This window comes from Musca vetustissima, unplaced genomic scaffold (assembly GCF_032173495.1).
Source record: "Musca vetustissima isolate MV318-11 ecotype Yass unplaced genomic scaffold, APGP_CSIRO_Mvet_v1 utg12485, whole genome shotgun sequence".
NCBI classification, from domain to species: domain Eukaryota; kingdom Metazoa; phylum Arthropoda; class Insecta; order Diptera; family Muscidae; genus Musca; species Musca vetustissima.
The window spans coordinates 10,944-29,667 of NW_026884043.1; the positions used below are offsets into that span (position 1 = coordinate 10,944).

At 34.5% G+C, this 18,724-nt stretch overlaps 2 protein-coding genes across 2 annotated transcripts; both read right to left on the reverse strand.

The window, feature by feature from the left end:
• Positions 1 to 2,543: 2,543 nt before the first annotated feature.
• On the reverse strand, positions 2,544 to 5,597 carry LOC133331039 (uncharacterized). The gene is made up of 3 exons (XM_061539442.1): positions 5,474 to 5,597; positions 2,991 to 3,191; positions 2,544 to 2,719 (listed from the first exon to the last, which is right to left on the reverse strand). Exons 1-3 carry the CDS (start codon positions 5,573 to 5,575, stop codon positions 2,633 to 2,635), a joined length of 390 nt encoding a protein of 129 aa, XP_061395426.1. The 5' UTR covers positions 5,576 to 5,597; the 3' UTR covers positions 2,544 to 2,632.
• Positions 5,598 to 5,892: 295 nt separating this feature from the next.
• Positions 5,893 to 18,320, reverse strand: LOC133331030 (uncharacterized). The gene is made up of 8 exons (XM_061539433.1): positions 18,022 to 18,320; positions 17,652 to 17,866; positions 9,575 to 9,846; positions 9,362 to 9,498; positions 8,291 to 9,290; positions 7,986 to 8,128; positions 7,354 to 7,889; positions 5,893 to 5,960 (listed from the first exon to the last, which is right to left on the reverse strand). The coding sequence occupies exons 1-8, from the start codon at positions 18,318 to 18,320 to the stop codon at positions 5,893 to 5,895; spliced, it is 2,670 nt and encodes an 889-aa protein (XP_061395417.1).
• Positions 18,321 to 18,724: the final 404 nt, after the last annotated feature.

Genomic DNA, 18,724 nt, shown 5'->3' on the forward strand with positions numbered 1-18,724 from the left:
TATTGATTGCAGTTTTTATCGCATTTAAAAATATTCCTAAGCCCACAAATGCCCCATGTCGATTTCTTTTCCAAAATAGGTATTTGATATATCTTTATAATTATCTTCTTAACATTAAAAATTAGAATTAAACCTTTAGCGAATGGAGCAACAAAAATCTAGTGTTCGGTTATAACAGAATTTATTCGAAATCGAAAAAGAATAGTAAAATTCTTGTGGCACGGGAATAGAGTGGGGAATAGACTATTCGAACATGTACTTGCTGGGTTGACACAGCCCTTGGTCGGAAGTTGATTCCTCCGGGTCAATCCGGTCAAAGAAACCTTGTTAACGACATACACAACAAACAGACCACTTACGTGAGGAAGATCCTTCTGTGCGTCAACACTACAAGATATTGTCGATGCAAAACCTACTTGGGTGTTATAGGAGTAGCCATCCAAACCGTTACCTAATGGATAAACACCCACCACCTAGGCATGTCAGGAAGGATCTCCAAAATCTAGAGAGAGAGATGTATATAGGTACAAAAAGGAGCCTCTAGATCAAAAGGCCTATCAAGCAGGATTGAATCGTATTCACACGGATGCAATTGAGGAAGCAATTTGAGAATATCGTGTGAATACCATCCTCGTAGATTACCCGGAGATTAAGAAGAAATACACAGCAGTACAAGCTGCTCCAATAACTAATTTAATACTAAATTTTTACCGGACTTTTGTACCTCAACTTTTTAAAATATGAAAGAAATACTCTTGTTGAAGTCAATTTCGGATACATATTTTCGTTTTAATAAATATTAAACATTTTGTTAAAAAAATAGCTTAACAAATGTTATGAAAATTTGTAAATAAATATGATTCTAATTTAAAAATAATAAAACGAAGAATGAAATTATATATTTCGATTCATAATAGCATCAAACCAATTATAAAAAAATAAACAAAGTTCTAATAAATATGGTTTATTTGTTGAAAAATATAATTAATAATTCTGTATATTAAAAAAATAGATTTTTTTAAGAATCCAAAAAAGTGGCCAAGGGCCATCTATTTAAATCCTGCAACATGAAATTGGAAAATAAAAGAAATATACCTTTTAGCAACTACTCAAATTTTGGACCCATTTTTAAAATTTGGATTCCAACAGAAAAATTTATTTAAGTTATTTTCTGCTCCTTTCTATATCCTAAACGTTGATTGTGTCACAAATAAACAATGTCTTGGAAATAATCTATTTCAATTTGTATTAGTCATCGAAATTTATTTTTTTTAATCTCCTTTATTCATTAAGATCAACTCAAAATAGGGAAATCACTATAAAAAATTATTCATTTCGCCATTTGGAAAGGGACACAATCTCTCCAAAAAATTAATTTTGATTTAAGAAAATAAATTATGAATTGTAATTATTATTCATTCATTCATGCTAATATAATTTAGTAGAGCTTTTAAAAAGTGTACAAAATTCGTTTGTTGTTTTAAAGAGTTGTTTTTGTTTTTCTTTTTTCTATTACATATATATTTTTTAAGATACTCAGCATATTTGTTGTTGTAGTTGTTTTATTTTTTCTATTTAAGATTATATTTGCTATACTAAATTTATTTATATTCTCTCTTTTTTTGGTTTGTTTGTTTATTTGTTTCATCTTGGAGGGAAAGGGCGGGGAAGTTTGATTTTACAGCATTCTGAAAATGAAATGCTTGATCAACAAAACAAAAACAATAGAAAATAAATTCGAACAATCATCAATTTTTTGTTTACCACTTTTGATAATTGATAGTGTATGTTTTTTTTTCTTTGGTTTCAGAAAGAGGTACCCTCTTTCTTTGTTTGCTTTTGTTTAAAAATAAATAAAAAAATATATACAATGTACATATTGTTATTATGTATTATTATTTTGGTTTTTATCATCAAAAAAAATCTAATATATTGTTTCGCTTGATTACAACAATTAAAAATTAATAATTCTTATAAGGTTTTTGGGGTTTTTGACAAAAAATTGTTTTTTTTCTTCTGCAGTCTAAATATTTTGTTTGAAGTAAATGTGTGTGTTTGGTTTTGCTTCTTCTTCTTCTCGTACGATTCTTTACATTGATTTTTGTTTTTCAATTTTTTTATTTTTTATCTTGTTTTTTTACTGCAAATGCTAAATAAATTATATAAATATATATTTTTAGTTTTTGTTTTTCATATATATATAAATATAAAGTATATATTATTTTTAATATATATAATAATCATTATGTATTTAGAAAAATAAATTATTAAATAAGACATTTGTTTAAATTCAAATGATTTAAAATTATTATTATTAAATTGTTTTTATATAAAGATAGAGAGAGAGACAGAAGAGTGTGCCGGAAACATCAAATTGTTTTGCTCCAGCCATAAAACTTAGTTGTTTTTATTTCTTCCTTCCTAAAAATGAAGTTTGTTTATAACTTTAACAGTTTGATTGTGCTTTTGCTGCTCTCTGGCTAAGAAAAACTGAGTCTAATTGAAACAAAGTTGTATTGAAAATCTCTTGTTGTTCGTCGTCATGTTCTTGCTTTGGTATTTCCGGGAACTGCTGCTGCTGATTCTGTCTGTCGTCCAACAATAATTGATGAAGAGGTGGCGAAAGTGTTCGCTATGTCAGCATCTTGAAAAAGATTATGGCCAATATGATATTTACAAAAAGCACCAAGAGCACCAACTGTTGTCGTGAGAACCAATCCTAAAAAAAGACAACAAAAAAATAATTTTTAAAATTAAATTAAAATCTTGGTTTTCACTAATATATATAAAAAAATCACCTATTTGGAAAGGGCCTAGTAAATATAAAAGGATCTAAAGACTATTTCACTTTAATCCAGATATTTAAAAAAAACTTATAGAATTACTACTCGAAATATTTTATAGAACCAAATATAATATATATTCTAAATAATTTTTTGCATATTTTTTTATAAAATATAATTATGATATTTTTTAATGTTACTACTTACTTTAACTTGTGGACTGACGAGATACAATAATGGATTCGCTTTGAGCTTTTCATTCATTTCGATTTGTCGTCTAACCGCTTCGCGTCTTGCTGAGCCCAAAGCAGATACCTCTTCGCGGCTCATAGCCTCTGTGGCACGTGGCAGTTCTTGGAAATCGGGCAATGATTTTTTACGTTGCAATGTAACATTAATCGGAACACTCTGAAATTATAAAAAAAGAATAACAATAATGAATTGGATTGCAAAATAATAAACACACAGGTAAGTGATAAATGAATTTAATTATAAATGAGTTGAATTTTATTAACTTTATTATTTATTTTCAGATAGTTCCATCAGAAACCTGTACACATCCCAGGGTATATGATTTAAAAATTAGGAGTTATTTTGGAAAAACGGATAGCAGTTTGCAGCATCATTATTTGGCCATTGGATCCCTTGGAAAATCTAGTGGATTTCGCCAAGTCTTCGAGTCAAGTCTTTGGATGTAATAGTCCCACAAAAATATTACTTAAAAATCCCACTATTACAAATCTGATATAATATATATTCTGGAAAATTCGGTCTTAAACCTATAATAGAATCACTACAAAAATATCGAAATCGGAAATTATTTAATATTACTTATAAAATTATTATTTTTTTAATATTTATTGAGATAATTTCAATCTAAAGTGCGGGAGTAATAGATCCTCCACGGTGGATTTTGAAACATTGTCTTCTTGATAATCGTATCTTTAAACTTAGCTTTGAAAAATAGATTTTTACAAATATTGATACATAAACTTAAATATTTCAATAATTTGATAGATTTTTGTACCGAGCAGATTTTTTAAGTGACTATTAGACCATGCGAGTGTATTTTCTGAGAATATTCTTACGGAATCATGGATAATTCTTTAAGGTACCATAGATATTCCAGAATATTTTCCCTCGGATTTCGATATTTTTGAGGGACTATCAAAGTGATTCTATCAGATCGTTATTTTGAATTTTTCACATTATATATTATATATATATATATATATATATCAGATTTGTAATAATGATATGTATAAGGAATATTTTGGAGAGACTATCAGTCGAATATTAAAGAATATTTTTTGGGACTCTGAGACCCCCAAGAATATGTTATGATTTTTTTTTGGATTATCAGATCCATAAAGACTACCAAATATCTAAATATGATACTGTCAGAGTGACTAGCAGATCCTTTCGATAGAATTTTTCAAAATATTACATTTGTAGTAGTGCAATTTTTAAGGAATATTTTTGAGGCACTATTATATCCAAAAAATAATGGACTATCAGTCGAACATTTTTATATTTTCAAGGATATTTGTATGTACTCTCAGACTCAGACTCAGCAGCCGATTTCATTCAAATTTTGCACATCTTTATATTTCTGCCAAACTTAGTTTAAGTTCGAAGATGGGGAATATCGGTCCACTCCTTCTGGTACTTCCCCCACAAAATGGTAAAAATTGTGCTTAAAATTAATTTTATAACTTTTTTATAAAAAAAGGACTATCCGATTTTAACGAAACTTTGTATAACCTATTATCTTTACCAAGCCTAGATCAAGTAGGAAGATGGGACCCATTGGCCCACTCCTTCTGTACCTCCCCCACAGAGGGTCAAAAGTTTCAATATTTACAAATCCAATATCTGTCTAATGGAATGTCCGATTCGAAACAAACTTTGCACAACCCATTGCCTTTACCAAACCTAGATAAAGTTTGATCTAGTCTACTCCTTCTGGTACCTCCCCCACAAAGGGTCAACATTTTTAATAATTTTTAGGAATCCAATATCAGGGAAATGGAATGTCCGATTTGAACCAAATTTTGCACAACCTATTATCTTTACCAAGCCTAGATCAAGTCTGAAGATGGGATCCATTGATCCACTCCTTCTGGTACCTCCCCCACAAAGGGTCAACATTTTGGTTTTGTTAGAGATTAAATTTTAATGGAATCTCAAGAAATAAGCGTGAAGTTTTTTAAGAATAAATTATGCAGAATTTTTTGAGAATATTTTTAATTGATTATCAGATCTTTAAGGATATTCAAAGAATTTTAGTGAAGGACTTTAAACGCTGTATGGATATTTAAAGAATATGTTTGAGAAATTTTAATGGATTCTGAACAATTGTGGAGTTCTTAAGAATAAATTATTAAGGATCATCAAAAAAATCTTAAGGACATTTCGAAGTAAATGTAGATTTTAGGCCATTTTCCATATATATCAGACTTTTGCGCAGTTAATATAAACCTAATGAATTCCAAATATTCATCTGTAATGACTGCTAATAATTAATGTTAAATCGGCTAAGAAAATCACATTTTAAGTAAAGTTTGGAATATATTTTCTCAAAAAATATATTCCGGTTTACAATTTGGCTTTCAAATCATTTCAACTGGTTTTGGTGCAATGCCTTCTGAATATTTTTTCCAACATATAATAATATTGTCAATATTAACCTCAACCGGTGGTTCAACAATCCAGCTCTCTGAGGCACGACGAGCCAATAATGCAGGTGAGAACATCAAATCTTCTTCATCTTCATCGGGATACCACTCCATTTTATCTTTATTTGTTTTTGATTGTTTTCAAAATTTAATAATTTGGGAACAAAATTTCACTTTGTTTAAAATTTAAAATTGTTGCATAAATTGCATAACGTATAAATTGATATTTTCTTTGTTTTTACAATTTTTATAAACCACTTCACTTTGTTTGTCTATTCCGCTTATTTTATTTTCTTATTTATCACTTGTCTTTAAACTGATTATAAATACAATTCCATTAGATTTCCATTTTCATTTACAGCGACGACCTTGCACACAGAGATTTTGTCGGTCGATGCTCGATCACTTTTGTCAACGCTTGGCGTTTTGATTTAGTGTGGTGGGCGGCGGGTGACTAAGGTCTTTTTCGAGTGGGTACGCAATTGTTTCCAAATGTCGGCTATTGTTGTTAGACAAAATTATTTAAATTCCTGAGCTTGTCCTTTTTCGTCTTCTTCAGAGTGATCGGAAAGCAAAGCAAAATCAGAAGAAAAGAAAAACAACACAATGTCTTTTTTTTTAGTTAAAAATAATTCGCTGGCGACCCAACAAAACGAAAATAAACTCTGCGATTTGAAAATGTTAATTTTCTTTTTGCTTTTAAAATATATTTGGCTAAGAAACAACAGAACCGAAAACGAAAAAAAAAAATCAAATAATAATTTTCTTGTTCAACAGCAAAAAGAACAAAATAGAAGGTACACGATGATAATCCCCCACCAAACGCCAACACGTAACAAATTGATGGTCGTTGGAGATTGACTTGTTTTGCTGGTGCGTACGCCTAAATTCGCGTGCAATTCGCCGTAGCTATTTGTCAGCGTAATGTTTTACAATTCGCGTATGTTTACAAACTGATTCGGCCACCATCACATCCGACACATCAAATATCCTCCTCAATGGTTGACAATTTATTTGTGATTCCTAATAATCTGACGCTCTCGCTCTCTCCCTTCTTCATAATTGAGATCCACTTAAAATATCGGATCGGAAATTAAGTGACATTCGTCTTTGTTCGAAAGAGCAAAGTGGTTGTTTCGAAAAACAAATTTTTTACTCTCTCATTAGGAGAGCTACCATTTGCATTGGTATTGGGTTGATGCTCTTGGAGCTTTCAAAGAAGAAGAAGAAAAAGCTACAAACACTTGTGAACGGTTCATTCGTTCGTTCATTAAGTATCTGAGGCTATTTATAGGATACCTCGTCAAATTTTGTGATCTCAATTGATTTTCGAAATTCGATTCTCTCCCACTCTCTCTTCGGGAGAGATAGAATAGAAATTTGGGGCTTTTCTTTGCCATTGAGAAGAAAAATAATGCATTGGAAGAAAGTTAATACGAGGGGTGGTTTGAAAGTTTTGATAACATATTTGTCAGTTTATATATCCGGTCTATATGGTCCAGATTAATAAATTATGCAAGCTGTTTACATAAATACACGTTATCCGAGCTTTCAGATAACTTATCCACGTCATTTACATAATGTAGATAACAGAGAGAAAAGATAATTCATTCATGTTATTTGGGTACTGTAGATAACATATCTATGACATTTGGATAACATTTATATTTTTGGATAATGTAGATAATTAATCACCGCTATTTGGATAACAAAGACAACTAATAGAAGTTATTTGGATAAGGTAGATAAGCTATCTACGTCATTGGGATAACACAGATAAATTTTTCACGTAAATTGATAAATGAAGATAGATAACTTATCCGCTTCGTTTGGATAAGGTAAATTAGATAATTTATCGTTAGATAATTTTCAACTCACCTTCATTTTCTTACCGCCATTACCACCACCGGCCGCTGCCAATGGTGATGCCGGTTTGGCGGGCATATACAGACTCTCCGTACGTTTCGGCTGTGAGGGCGAGGGAATGATATCCTGACCCAGCGTACGCTTAACCAGGAGTATATCTTCAAACGGTTGATTCGGTTTCGAAAACGTTGGCTCCAAACCACTGGCACCGGCGCCACTACTTGTTGCACCTATGCTTGGTGTACCGGCCCTCGATAAACGTCCCGTTCCCGTTGGCACTGAACCATTACCCGTTGGCGTATTGCCAGCCGATGGTGCCGGCGTTGAACCACGAAATACTGAACCGGCACGTGGTCGTTCCGCACCAGCAGCCGAACCGCTGCCAGTTACTGAATTCGAATCTGTACCGATATTTGTGGCCGTGGCTTGACGATCGACAGACGCTTGACGCGATGCAATGCCACCGCTGAGGCGACTGGCGGCCCGAGCATACCGATCAATGGATGAATCTCGGCTGGGTGGTCGTTTGTAGTGATCGAAATGATCGATGGATGATTGTTGACTGGTTTGGCCAAGCATAGGAGGTTTTCCAGTGCGGGTCATGCTATCGATTTGGTCCTGTTGTTGTAGTTGTTGCTGCTGCAGCTGTTGTTGTTGCAATAGCTGCTGCTGTTGCTGGTGGTAGAGCATTTGTGAGGGTCGTCGCGCTTGACTAGGGTTATACATGGGCGAGTCTAGATTCGTTTGTGATTGGTTCAGTTGATTTCGTTGCAGTTGTTGCGCTTGGGCCTGGGCTTGTTGCTGTTGTTGCAGTTGTTGTTGTCGCAATTGTTGTTGTTGTAACTGTTGCTGCTTCAGTTGTTCCTCCTGTTGTCGTTGCTGTTGCAATAATTGCTGCTGTTGTTGCTGCTGCTGCAGCTGTTGTTGTCTTTGCTGCTCCTGCTGCTGTTGCTGCTGATATGCCTGCTGTTGTTGCTGCTGCATATTGGTAAATGTATGTGTGGCCTCGGCATTCTGAAAACTGGTAGCCTCCATTTGCATCTGCTTCATGGCCGGACTGCCACTACTGCTCAAATTACTCTGCGATGCATAGTTCTGATTCAGATTCATTCGGCTACCGCCCATTGTACTACCACCTCCCGGTGGCTGTTGCGGCTGATATTGATATGCAGGATTCATTTGAGGATTGCTCTGTTGCTGGTGATACATCTGATTGATGGTGTTAATGGCACTCATTTGGGATGACTGATTGACCATCGAAGACAAATCGGTTTGCGGCGATACGGGCAGCTGTTGCGAATACATTGAACTGGGTACTGGAAATTCGGCATTCTGTTGAGCCTTCTGTGCCGACAATGCCCGCTGAGCAGCCGAATGACCACCGAAAAGATCGCCGGATCCCGCAGCTGGTTGATACGCCGGCGACTTGTAACGTTCACGGTAGCGTAGCTTTTCGAAACGCTCCAAAACCGTGGGCTTGAAGTCCGGAGCAAATTCACGAGCCATCTGTACAGCCATGTCACAATCGATGCGGGCCTGTTCCGCGGCAACATCAGCACTCTGGGCCTTTGCATTGGCCGTGGCGGTACGCGACACCGCAATATCCGAACGCTGCATGGCCATTTTCAAGGCCCTTTGGGCCGAGGCCACCGAAGCGGTAATACGTTCACGGAATTTCCTTGAACGTGCTATAAACAAATGCTTTTTCTTTTGACTGGTAATCAGGATGTTGTTCTTGTATTTGCCCTCTTCGAAGGTGCCATCACGGAAGGTGGTCACACCATAGCCATGTTTCATGTTGTTGTACCACTCGCCCTCATATTTGAGACCATCACTGCGTTCGGCCACACCAAAACCGCAACGTCTATCTTTTTTCCATTCGCCCATATAGGTTTCCACCGTGGTCGGATCCAGCTGATCATCTTCCATGGTAAAACTGGCATTTGATTCCGTGTGGATGGATCTAAAACACAAACACATCACAAATCATGATTAAGCAAAGCATGTAAGATAAGGACAGGTTGTTAAACTTACCTTGCAGTTAAATTCGATTGTTCTGACCCTGTACTTAGCCAAGAGGCTGTTGACATTGTCGAACGTATACTGCCCGAGGCCAAAGTGCCACGTGTAGCCAAATCACCGGTACTGCGTTGTTTTCTCATCTTAAGACCCTGTTAATTGGAAGAACAAAAAGATAAAGATCTCTCCCACCATCATCAGATTATCCGATATGAAGCCTCAACTTACCGACAAGAATCCCTTTTTCGTTTTATCCGTTAAACTATTTCGTCTTTGTGGCGTTTTATCGGATCGTGCGGTCAACACAAAACCACCCCGCACCTCTTCGCCACGACCACTGGCCTTTGTGGCGCTGGCTCCAGCATTGTCGGTACTTCTCAAGGAGGCCATTGAGGCGTGTACATCTTTGCGGCGATGGTGTGAGGCCAGACCAAAGGGAGCCGAGGTTCGTATACCATAGCCATGTCGTTTGCCCTCTTGCCACTGTCCTTGGTATTTACCTGAAAAACGGAACACAGAACATCAAAGAAAGGCTTTTACACGCACTCACACACACACACATTTACACACTAAGAGATAAATATCACCACCTTGTGAGTGATAGCCATAAATTCTAAGCAAAACGACAGGGACATTATTAAACTATGTTTGTTTTATGGCGATCCAGCAAAAATAAACTTTTCTTTCTTTTGCAGTTCTGTGCGGTGTGTTGACTGGCCTAACATGTCGTCCTAGTAAAATAGGACCCAACATTTTGATGTTAGTTTCCTAACGCACTCTCTCATACACACACACGTTCACATATGAATTAACAATGAAGCCAATTAAGAGTGTTTGTATATATGTTTAACAAGGATAACCTGAATAGAATGACAAAAAACTAAAACCTCAGTATGTTGACGTTGCAAAAAATTGCACCAACATTGCCACAGTTGGACAAAGCAAAGGGGGGAGGGGACCGCTTCACAAATTGTGAAATATTTTTCTTCTTTTCAACAATTATGAATAATAGATGGGGACAGTCTTGTGTTAAAATATAAAAAAAAATACAAAGGAAGGATTGTGGTGGAGACCATTGACAGAAATAGTAAGAATTTGTTTGGAGTCTTAAGAATACGGGGATTTAAGATACCTTAAAAAAGAGGAATGGGCAATAATAAAACATGAGATCGAAAAAAGTCCGTATAACTAATATATATTTTTGCCTCACACAGATTTAAACCTTTGAAAATAGTTTCAGAGATTTAAATATTAAAAAAGTAATATTTTGGATTTTTTCAAAATATATTTTTTTAAGTAATATTATGAACAATTCGGTTTTAAATGTTCTTTATGCCCCATAGAACTCCAAGTAGATATGACACTTTGTAATTAAAAAATATATAATTAAACAAGTGAAAAAGGCGTTAAGTTTGGCCGGCCCTTTGGATACCCTCCATACATATACTGATAGTTACTTGAAATTAAATATGGGGAACATACCAACAAGTATACCTATACCAACAATTGTTGCTGTAAACCATAATGTATATCAAATACAAATTTCAGCAATTTTTAATGGAGATTTATTCAAAATCACAGAACCACAAAATGTTCACCGATTTTGTCGATATGAGGCCATCACCAACGTACACATGATTTTATTTCGAGGGTAGGGTGGAAACTGCTGTTTCAATATGAAAATTGTTGTTGTTTCTATTTGTAGATTTCTGGAGGCTATTACATGGTTCTGGAATTACCGTATAGTTGGAGTTGTAATTATTTGAGGTTCTATGCATAATTGAGGACTGATAAAGCTCTATTTCTAACCAAAGATTTTGGCATCATAAATATTAAAAATACCGAAAATGGGTAGGTATCACAATATGGGGGATAGGCCTAACTGGGGCCGATATATTATATGTCATTCTCCGACCTAGCAGTTCTAGTTTTTTAACTCGATATTCCCGAAGGTACAATGATAAAAATATGGTGGAATGCGACTAGATGGGATAAACCCAAAGCGCGAATAACATTATATAACTATTTTAATATAAAAAGGCGGTTATATGGGTACTACCCCAAAATGCGGTTGGATATAAATAATTGTTGGTAGCAGGGATGACCTGTCAGAAACAGTGACGTAAATTACATACATTTCCGACGTATAATACATACGTCAGAAACGTCGGAAACCTACCCAAATCCATTAGATTTTTGACAAAATAGCTATTTCCTTTAATCAATTTGGAAATTACGCATGCTTTACTCAAATCCATAAAAAATTTGAAAATTTTCTTCTCAAAAAAATTTAGAAATTTTTATCAGTTCTAGCAAGGAATAGTCAGATATATGTAAAAATAATATATATTCTTGAAAATAACTTTATATGCTGAAAATATTGAAATAAATGACGTTTATTACATTTTATACAGGTATATGACGTTTTCGACGTTTACACCTTTTTGACGGTCGAAAACCTAAAAATTCGACACACGGACCATCCCTGGTTGGTAGGGAGATTTGTTACCATATACGACTACATAATACCAAATTGCAGCGAATTCGGTTTAAATACGCGTTCAAGAACCCAAAAATACCGAAAATTGGGGGAACCCTTATATGGGGGCTATCTGAAAAAATGGACCTAAATTCTTTTTATGGAGAGATTTCGTACCTATTACGAACTCAAAATACTAAATTACAGCTAATTCGGTGGGAAAATACGATCAAAACTGAAAAAAGACAAACCTATGCAAAATTTCCTTCCTTTGCACCCTCTTGGCCGACAAGAGTTCAACAAATATTCAGTACAGATTCCCTTCACCGTGTGTGTGTTGTGATGTTCGGCAATTGTGGCCTATAGATCGATTCGAAAAAACCAAACAATTATGTTTTCGGTCCAATTCATCACCGAACATTAAATGCGTTATCCTTGACCATACCTGGATCCTCATGGAAAATTTCAAAGCGATCAGGGCTATATTTCCGCCCTTTTGTGTGGTAAGGGTATTTTTTTATAAAATTTTTTTTTTTTTAATATTTTTAGTGTAACTCCCACATCCGAGTACATAAGACAATATAATTGGTATCAATTTAAAGATCAACCACTCCTCTTAGATATACTATCAAGTTCTCGGGTCTATGTCCTTCGTGGGTAAGTATATACGCTGCAGAATACACATTTTGTAATTTTTCACACAAAAGTCAGGGTCCATTTGAGCCGCTATATATTGAGCGATCATTATCAAAACAGGCATGCTTATTCTTTGACCCGACCCCCCCTTCTCCATGTAAAATTTCACGAGATTTGGATCATAATTGTGGCCTCAAGGCGACCAGAAAATCAGACAAAAATAAAGTATTCGGTAAAGTATTAACCGATCTTTACAAAAAACAATAGGGGTCATCATTGGCCAGAACCCATCCGACATGCAAAATTTCGTGAAGTTTGTGTTTACAATTTATAATGGACAGACGGACGGACGGGCGGACGGACACACATATCTAGATCGACTCAGATAGTCGAGATATGTCGATCGGTATACTTAAAGGTGGGTCTAGGACCAATATTTCGCGGCGTTACAAACTCTTGGGGCTGCACAAAGCTATAATACACCGATAACATAGTTGTGTAGGGTATAAATATAAATTAACGATTTTAAAGACTATTTAAGTATTGTATTTTCAAAATTGTAATATATTCACAACAAAAATATTTCTTCTAGCAATGAAGTTTCTTCGTACTTTCCACGAATTCGCCCATTTCACATCTGACAAAAACAAACTGCCCTTTTTTGTTTTTCTAAATTTATACATAGGAATTCATTGTAATTGAATTATAAAAAGGTTTAAATGGCTATTAAGTGGAGGGAGGGTCTTAAATATTACACTCAATAAAAATTCCATATAGACTATTTCACCAATGTTTTATTTTTTATATCAAAATAAAAGAATAAAATATTTTACCTACATTCGACCCACTCTAACAATTACAAAATAGAAAAATATAACACGACTGTGTGAAGTAACGCTAACGCATTTCATTTTGTCTGTTTTCTTTATTTTTTCGGAGGGGTGGGGGTTGGTTTTCTTTTTCCTGCATTAATTTGGATTATGGCCTTGGAGGAAAAACGTTGTTAATAGGGTTTGGACAAACTTTTCTTTGGGAGTTTATAGAACAACCACAAAAAAGAACAAAAAACGACAGAAGCAGGTGGGTTATTCCCATTTCGGTAAGAACAATAAAAACAACTACAACAAAATACCCCATTGCAGTGCTCAGCTCTGACCTGCCAAAGGCAAAATTGTGTTTCTATGAACTAATTAACTTTTATTTAATTATTGCTGCGCCAAAGCAGTTAAAGTTTTTTTGTGTTGACGATTGTGTAAACTTTGTCGTGTACACACACACACATGTGTGTAAGTTCGTGCGTGTGGCTGGCTATGTGGTGTGAGAGTTAGCGAACGTTAGAGAGAGAGAGAGAGTGTGGAGGCAATGGTGGCGTATACATATTGAAAATATTAGTTAACTATGAGAAAATATCACTCATACGGCTCGGTAATTAGATTACGGAAATGAACTGGTAATGATATATTTATTTCGAACAATTTTCACTGTAGCTAGCGGGCTAGCTTCATTCATAACCTCCCTCCTCCGTTCCTCCCTCATACAATTTTGTCCCCTAAGGAAAATAAAACGATAAATGACATAAAATTACAAAATTAGCAAATGCAGCAGACACTTGTTATGACTTATTTTAAATACCAGAGGAGGGAGTAGGAAGAGGCATAAGACGAAGACAACGAAACATATTTTATTTTCTATGAAATTTTTCCTTCCTTGGCCGCCTGACTAGTGGTGAGGGTGAATGGCCCGGGCAATGGTGGCATTAGACGAGTAGCCCAAAAATCAAAAAGACATTCAAACATATTTTCAACATGAGGCTCTTTCGGTGGTGGTGCTGACGACGATGATGATGATGGCCAGTGATTGAAATAAAATGACGTCAGTTTGTGTGTTCGTTCATATTGCGTGTGTTTTTGTCGGTTTTATGAGCATATGCATGGATGTGTGTATGTTTGTGTGTCCGTCCGTATGCCAACATTTCAAATATTTATTTTATAATTAAATTTAAGCTAGAGGAGAAGACGAACGTACCAAAAAAAAAAACGAAAAAAAAAAACAATAACCTAAAACAAATATTTAGGTACATATTTTTGTTTGTTAAATATATATTTTTGTTGGTTCTTGTACATTTTTTTCACAATACACAAACATACACATATCGGAATAATGCTTAGAGGGTTTTAAATCAGATGTTTTTATACATTTTTGTTGTTGCTCCTTTTCACTGCATAACTTATTTGTTGCTCTATGAATTTGAATTTTATATTTGGTTGTATATTTGTGTGTTTATGAGTTTGAAAGCCGCCTCACCGAAAACCCCCGCCAACAAAACAATGTCGTCTTGATGCTTTTGAATATGAGCCAAAAAACGCCAAGAAAATACAGAAGCTACCCAAAAAAATGATCTCATGCATACCCATTGTCGTGCAACAACAACTACTACTGCTGCTACACAAAAATATATAGTCAAAACACAACGGCCACTAAATGTTGAGTTCTCTTTATCAAACTATCAAAATAACAGATTAACTATGAAAACATGCAAATACATAATATCGAATCGAATACAGACAGGGCGAAGTAAAAAAAAAACAGAGAATGAATAGAAAAATGTTTTTAAGTTTACTGGGGTCGAACACAATTTTTTTCATCAGCATGATGACAAAAAACGAGGACATAATTCGACTGTTTTCATTTGAAAAACTGTGCTAATCTACTGAAAGGAAAATTGCAAACAAATCCCGTAGAAAAATATATTATGTTCTGGAAGTTCAACATTTAGAAATTTGAAAAAAATCTACAATTTAAAAAAATGAGTTTGACGTGTTCAAATATTTGAAATATAGATTTTATCAAAATTTGGAAATAAAAATCCACTCTTCAGAAGAAATCACTTTTTTTTAAAAAATTAATAGGAAAAATAATCTTTTTTACTAGAATCGCAGGTTTTTAGGACAATTTTCTAAATAGAATAAAAAAAACATATGGAGTCACATATTTTTTGTGTAAAAAATTAGAAACTGTTGTATCTTTCTCCTTTTTATGGAAAAACGTATCAGGCCTTAGAAACTTATTTTTTAGAACTTCTTTCCATGGACTTATCTCATTGTTTAACAAGCCACTCGCTGTTTTTTATTTTTCTTTATAAAAGTTTATAGGTTTTAAATATCAGTTGTTTTAATTGACTCGAAACTTTTTTAATGCAATTATTGTATTATTTATAATAAAAAATAAGGGGCTTCCAGTAAAATTTTTTTCTACAGAAAACAAAAAGAGAACATCCAAAAACATGTTTGTCTATGGAAGGACAATTTGAGAACTAATTTTTCTTTTAACAAAAAAATGCACAGACTCTCAGAATTTTTATTTTAGAAAAATAAATTCAAAAGGACTGAATTTAGAATTTCAATCATAATTTATTTTCCTTTCAGATTTTTTTCTAGCCTGTACAAATTTTTTCACAGAACTTCATACTATTTTTTAGAAGTTATTGTTTTTTTATTGAAAAACTTTTCTAGGCCATAACGATAAAAATTTAAGAGGGCCTAATTGATATTTTTCTTAATTAAAAAATTGCTGGACCAATTTTTTTCTGTAGAACATCCACAATATTTTTTAGAAAATGATCAGGATATTGAATATTTTTGTTGATAGAAAACAATTCCCAGTCCGTCAAGATAATTTTTTCCACAGAAAAAAATGAAATATTCGAAATAATGTTTGTCTATTGAGATGAATTCACATGCCTTCAGGACTAATTATTCTATAGGAAAAAAATCTGGAATAATAATTTTAAGCAGAACAGGATTTTTTCGGAACACTTAATAATTTTTGTCTCTTAAAAAATGGCAGGCCTTCAGGTAGGACTGCTTTGTACTATAGAAAAAACCTGAACTTTTTCTATAGAAAAACATTGCATTTTTTCTATTAAAAACAGAATCGCAGAACCTCAGGACTGTGAATCCATGCTATAAAAAGGCAGACCCTCAGAACCGCCTTTTTTCTATACGAAAAATATCGCAGAACTGCCATTTTTCTCTAGAAATACCCAAATCCTAAGGACTGCCTTCTTCTTCCTTAGAAAATAATTCGCAGAATCTCAGAACTATAGAAAGGATTCACAAATCTTGAAAGTGTCTTTTTAAAATCTCAGAACTACACGGGACTGCCTATTTTCTATAGAAAAAAATTTGAAGAACCACAACCCTGCCATTTTCTATAGAAAAAAATGCCAAGACCCAGGATTGCCTTTTTCCAATAGCAAAACATAAGGACTGTCTTTTTCTATAGAAAAAATCACAGAACCTTAGGACTATTTTTTCTATGAGCGGACTTTGTTTATAAAAGTTTCCGAAACTTCAAGACTGTATATTTTATTGAAAAAAAAAATGCAGAACCTGAAGACTGTATTTTTTTATAAAAAATCTCAGGAACTAACGATTTTGTTTTTATAAAAAAATCAATAGCCCTTAGAGCTGATTTTTGTATAGATTAAAATGAACAGACCCAAACGAATATAGAAAAATTATAAAAAAAATTGGAGACCCTCAGGACAGCCCTTTTTACCATTAAAAAATCCTCTACCCCTCAGGATTATTAAACAAATTCTGACCTTTCCGACTTTCTAATCTCAGGACTGTCCTTTCCTCCATTAAAAAAAATTTAAAACTCGTTTTTTCTATACAATACAATTTACTGAACTTCTCAGGTCCTTAGGACTCTAGAGAAAAAGCAGATCCTAACGTTCATTGGCTCTTAGAACTGCCTATATACGGGTTGTATCTTTTCTAGAAATCGTTGCCTCCTTTTTTTTACATAAGAGCGTAACACCTCACGACAGCATATTTTTGTACATATAGAAAAATCCCAGAAATTAACAGAACCATATATTTTTTATTAACAAAATAGCTGGGACTACAGACCTTTAGGTTTGATTTTTTTCTATAGAAAATTAGTTGTAATGTTTTAAAAATATTGTTCAGGCCTGTTTTCTATAGAAAAACAAGTCTAGTGAATTTAATAAAAAATATTCTTAGATTTTTTTCAGAAATGATTTTTTATGAAAATTATGAGATCTTTAGAAATTATAAACTATAGACAAATTCGAAGCTCTATAAAAAATCCTTTAACATTATAATAATGTCCCTTTATTATTCTAATTTTTAAATAACAAAAAATTTGTAACACCGAACTTACCTCCATCCGCATACGTTTCACAGCCATAACCATCTTGATAGCCCAGATTCCAGGTGCCTTCGTAACGTGCCGTTGACACCGTACTTTCACGGACACCATAACGACCCTTGTGACCCTCCTTGGACCATTCGCCGCGATATATGGTGCGGCCCACCTGTTCGACACCTAAACCATGGCGTCGACCATTTTGCCATTGACCCTCATAATGAGAGCCGCTATTTAAAATGGGGGGAAATTTTTAATTTTTCACAAATAATTGATGGTGTTGTTGGATGGTTGGACGGAGAAAATAAAAATGTTGTTGGGTTGTTGGTTGTTATTTTGTGTGAAAAATGAATAATAAAGAGAAGCGTCAAAAAACAAAACTCACCTTGGCCACAGATAGGCACCCGAAACCTCAAAACCATAATTCCAGGCGCCAGCATAGGCACCTTGATGTTTCGGCCCCGTACAGACACCATGCCCATGGGCTTTGCCCTCATCCCAGCCGCCACAATAAGTGCCACCATCCTCGAAATCGAAACGGCCACCACTTACCGTGGTGCGTTTACCTAGGGAGGTTTGTTGCTGTTGCTGCTGGTTGTTGGTGGCATCTGAATAGCTGCCAATGCCACCATTTGCCTGTTGTTGTTGCTGCTGTTGGTGTTGAGAAGAATCGGCTTGTTGCATGGCCTTCGTTTAATGTTGTTTCGTTTATGCTTTATGATGAATTATTATTTTTTATTATTATCTATTGTGGGTATTGTTGTTGTTGGGGGTGTTGTTGTTATTGTTAGTAGTGCTGTTGTTGTTGTTCTGGTTCTGCTTCTGGTTTTTGTTGCTTCGGGATGCTTGTGATGAAGATATTGTTTGGAATTGAAATACTTTAGCCTTTTATGCTTGCGGCAATTTTTCATTGACTTGTTTATTTGTTGTTGTTGCTGCTTCTGCTGCTGTTGTTGTAGTAGTTGTACAATTTCATCAACAGCAATACTGCTTGGGGGCATTTGTGGGTGGAGGAGACCACAACGAAGACGACTCTGTTTTTTGATTGTGTTTTCCTCAATACAGGCCGTTACTCTCCTCCTTGGAAT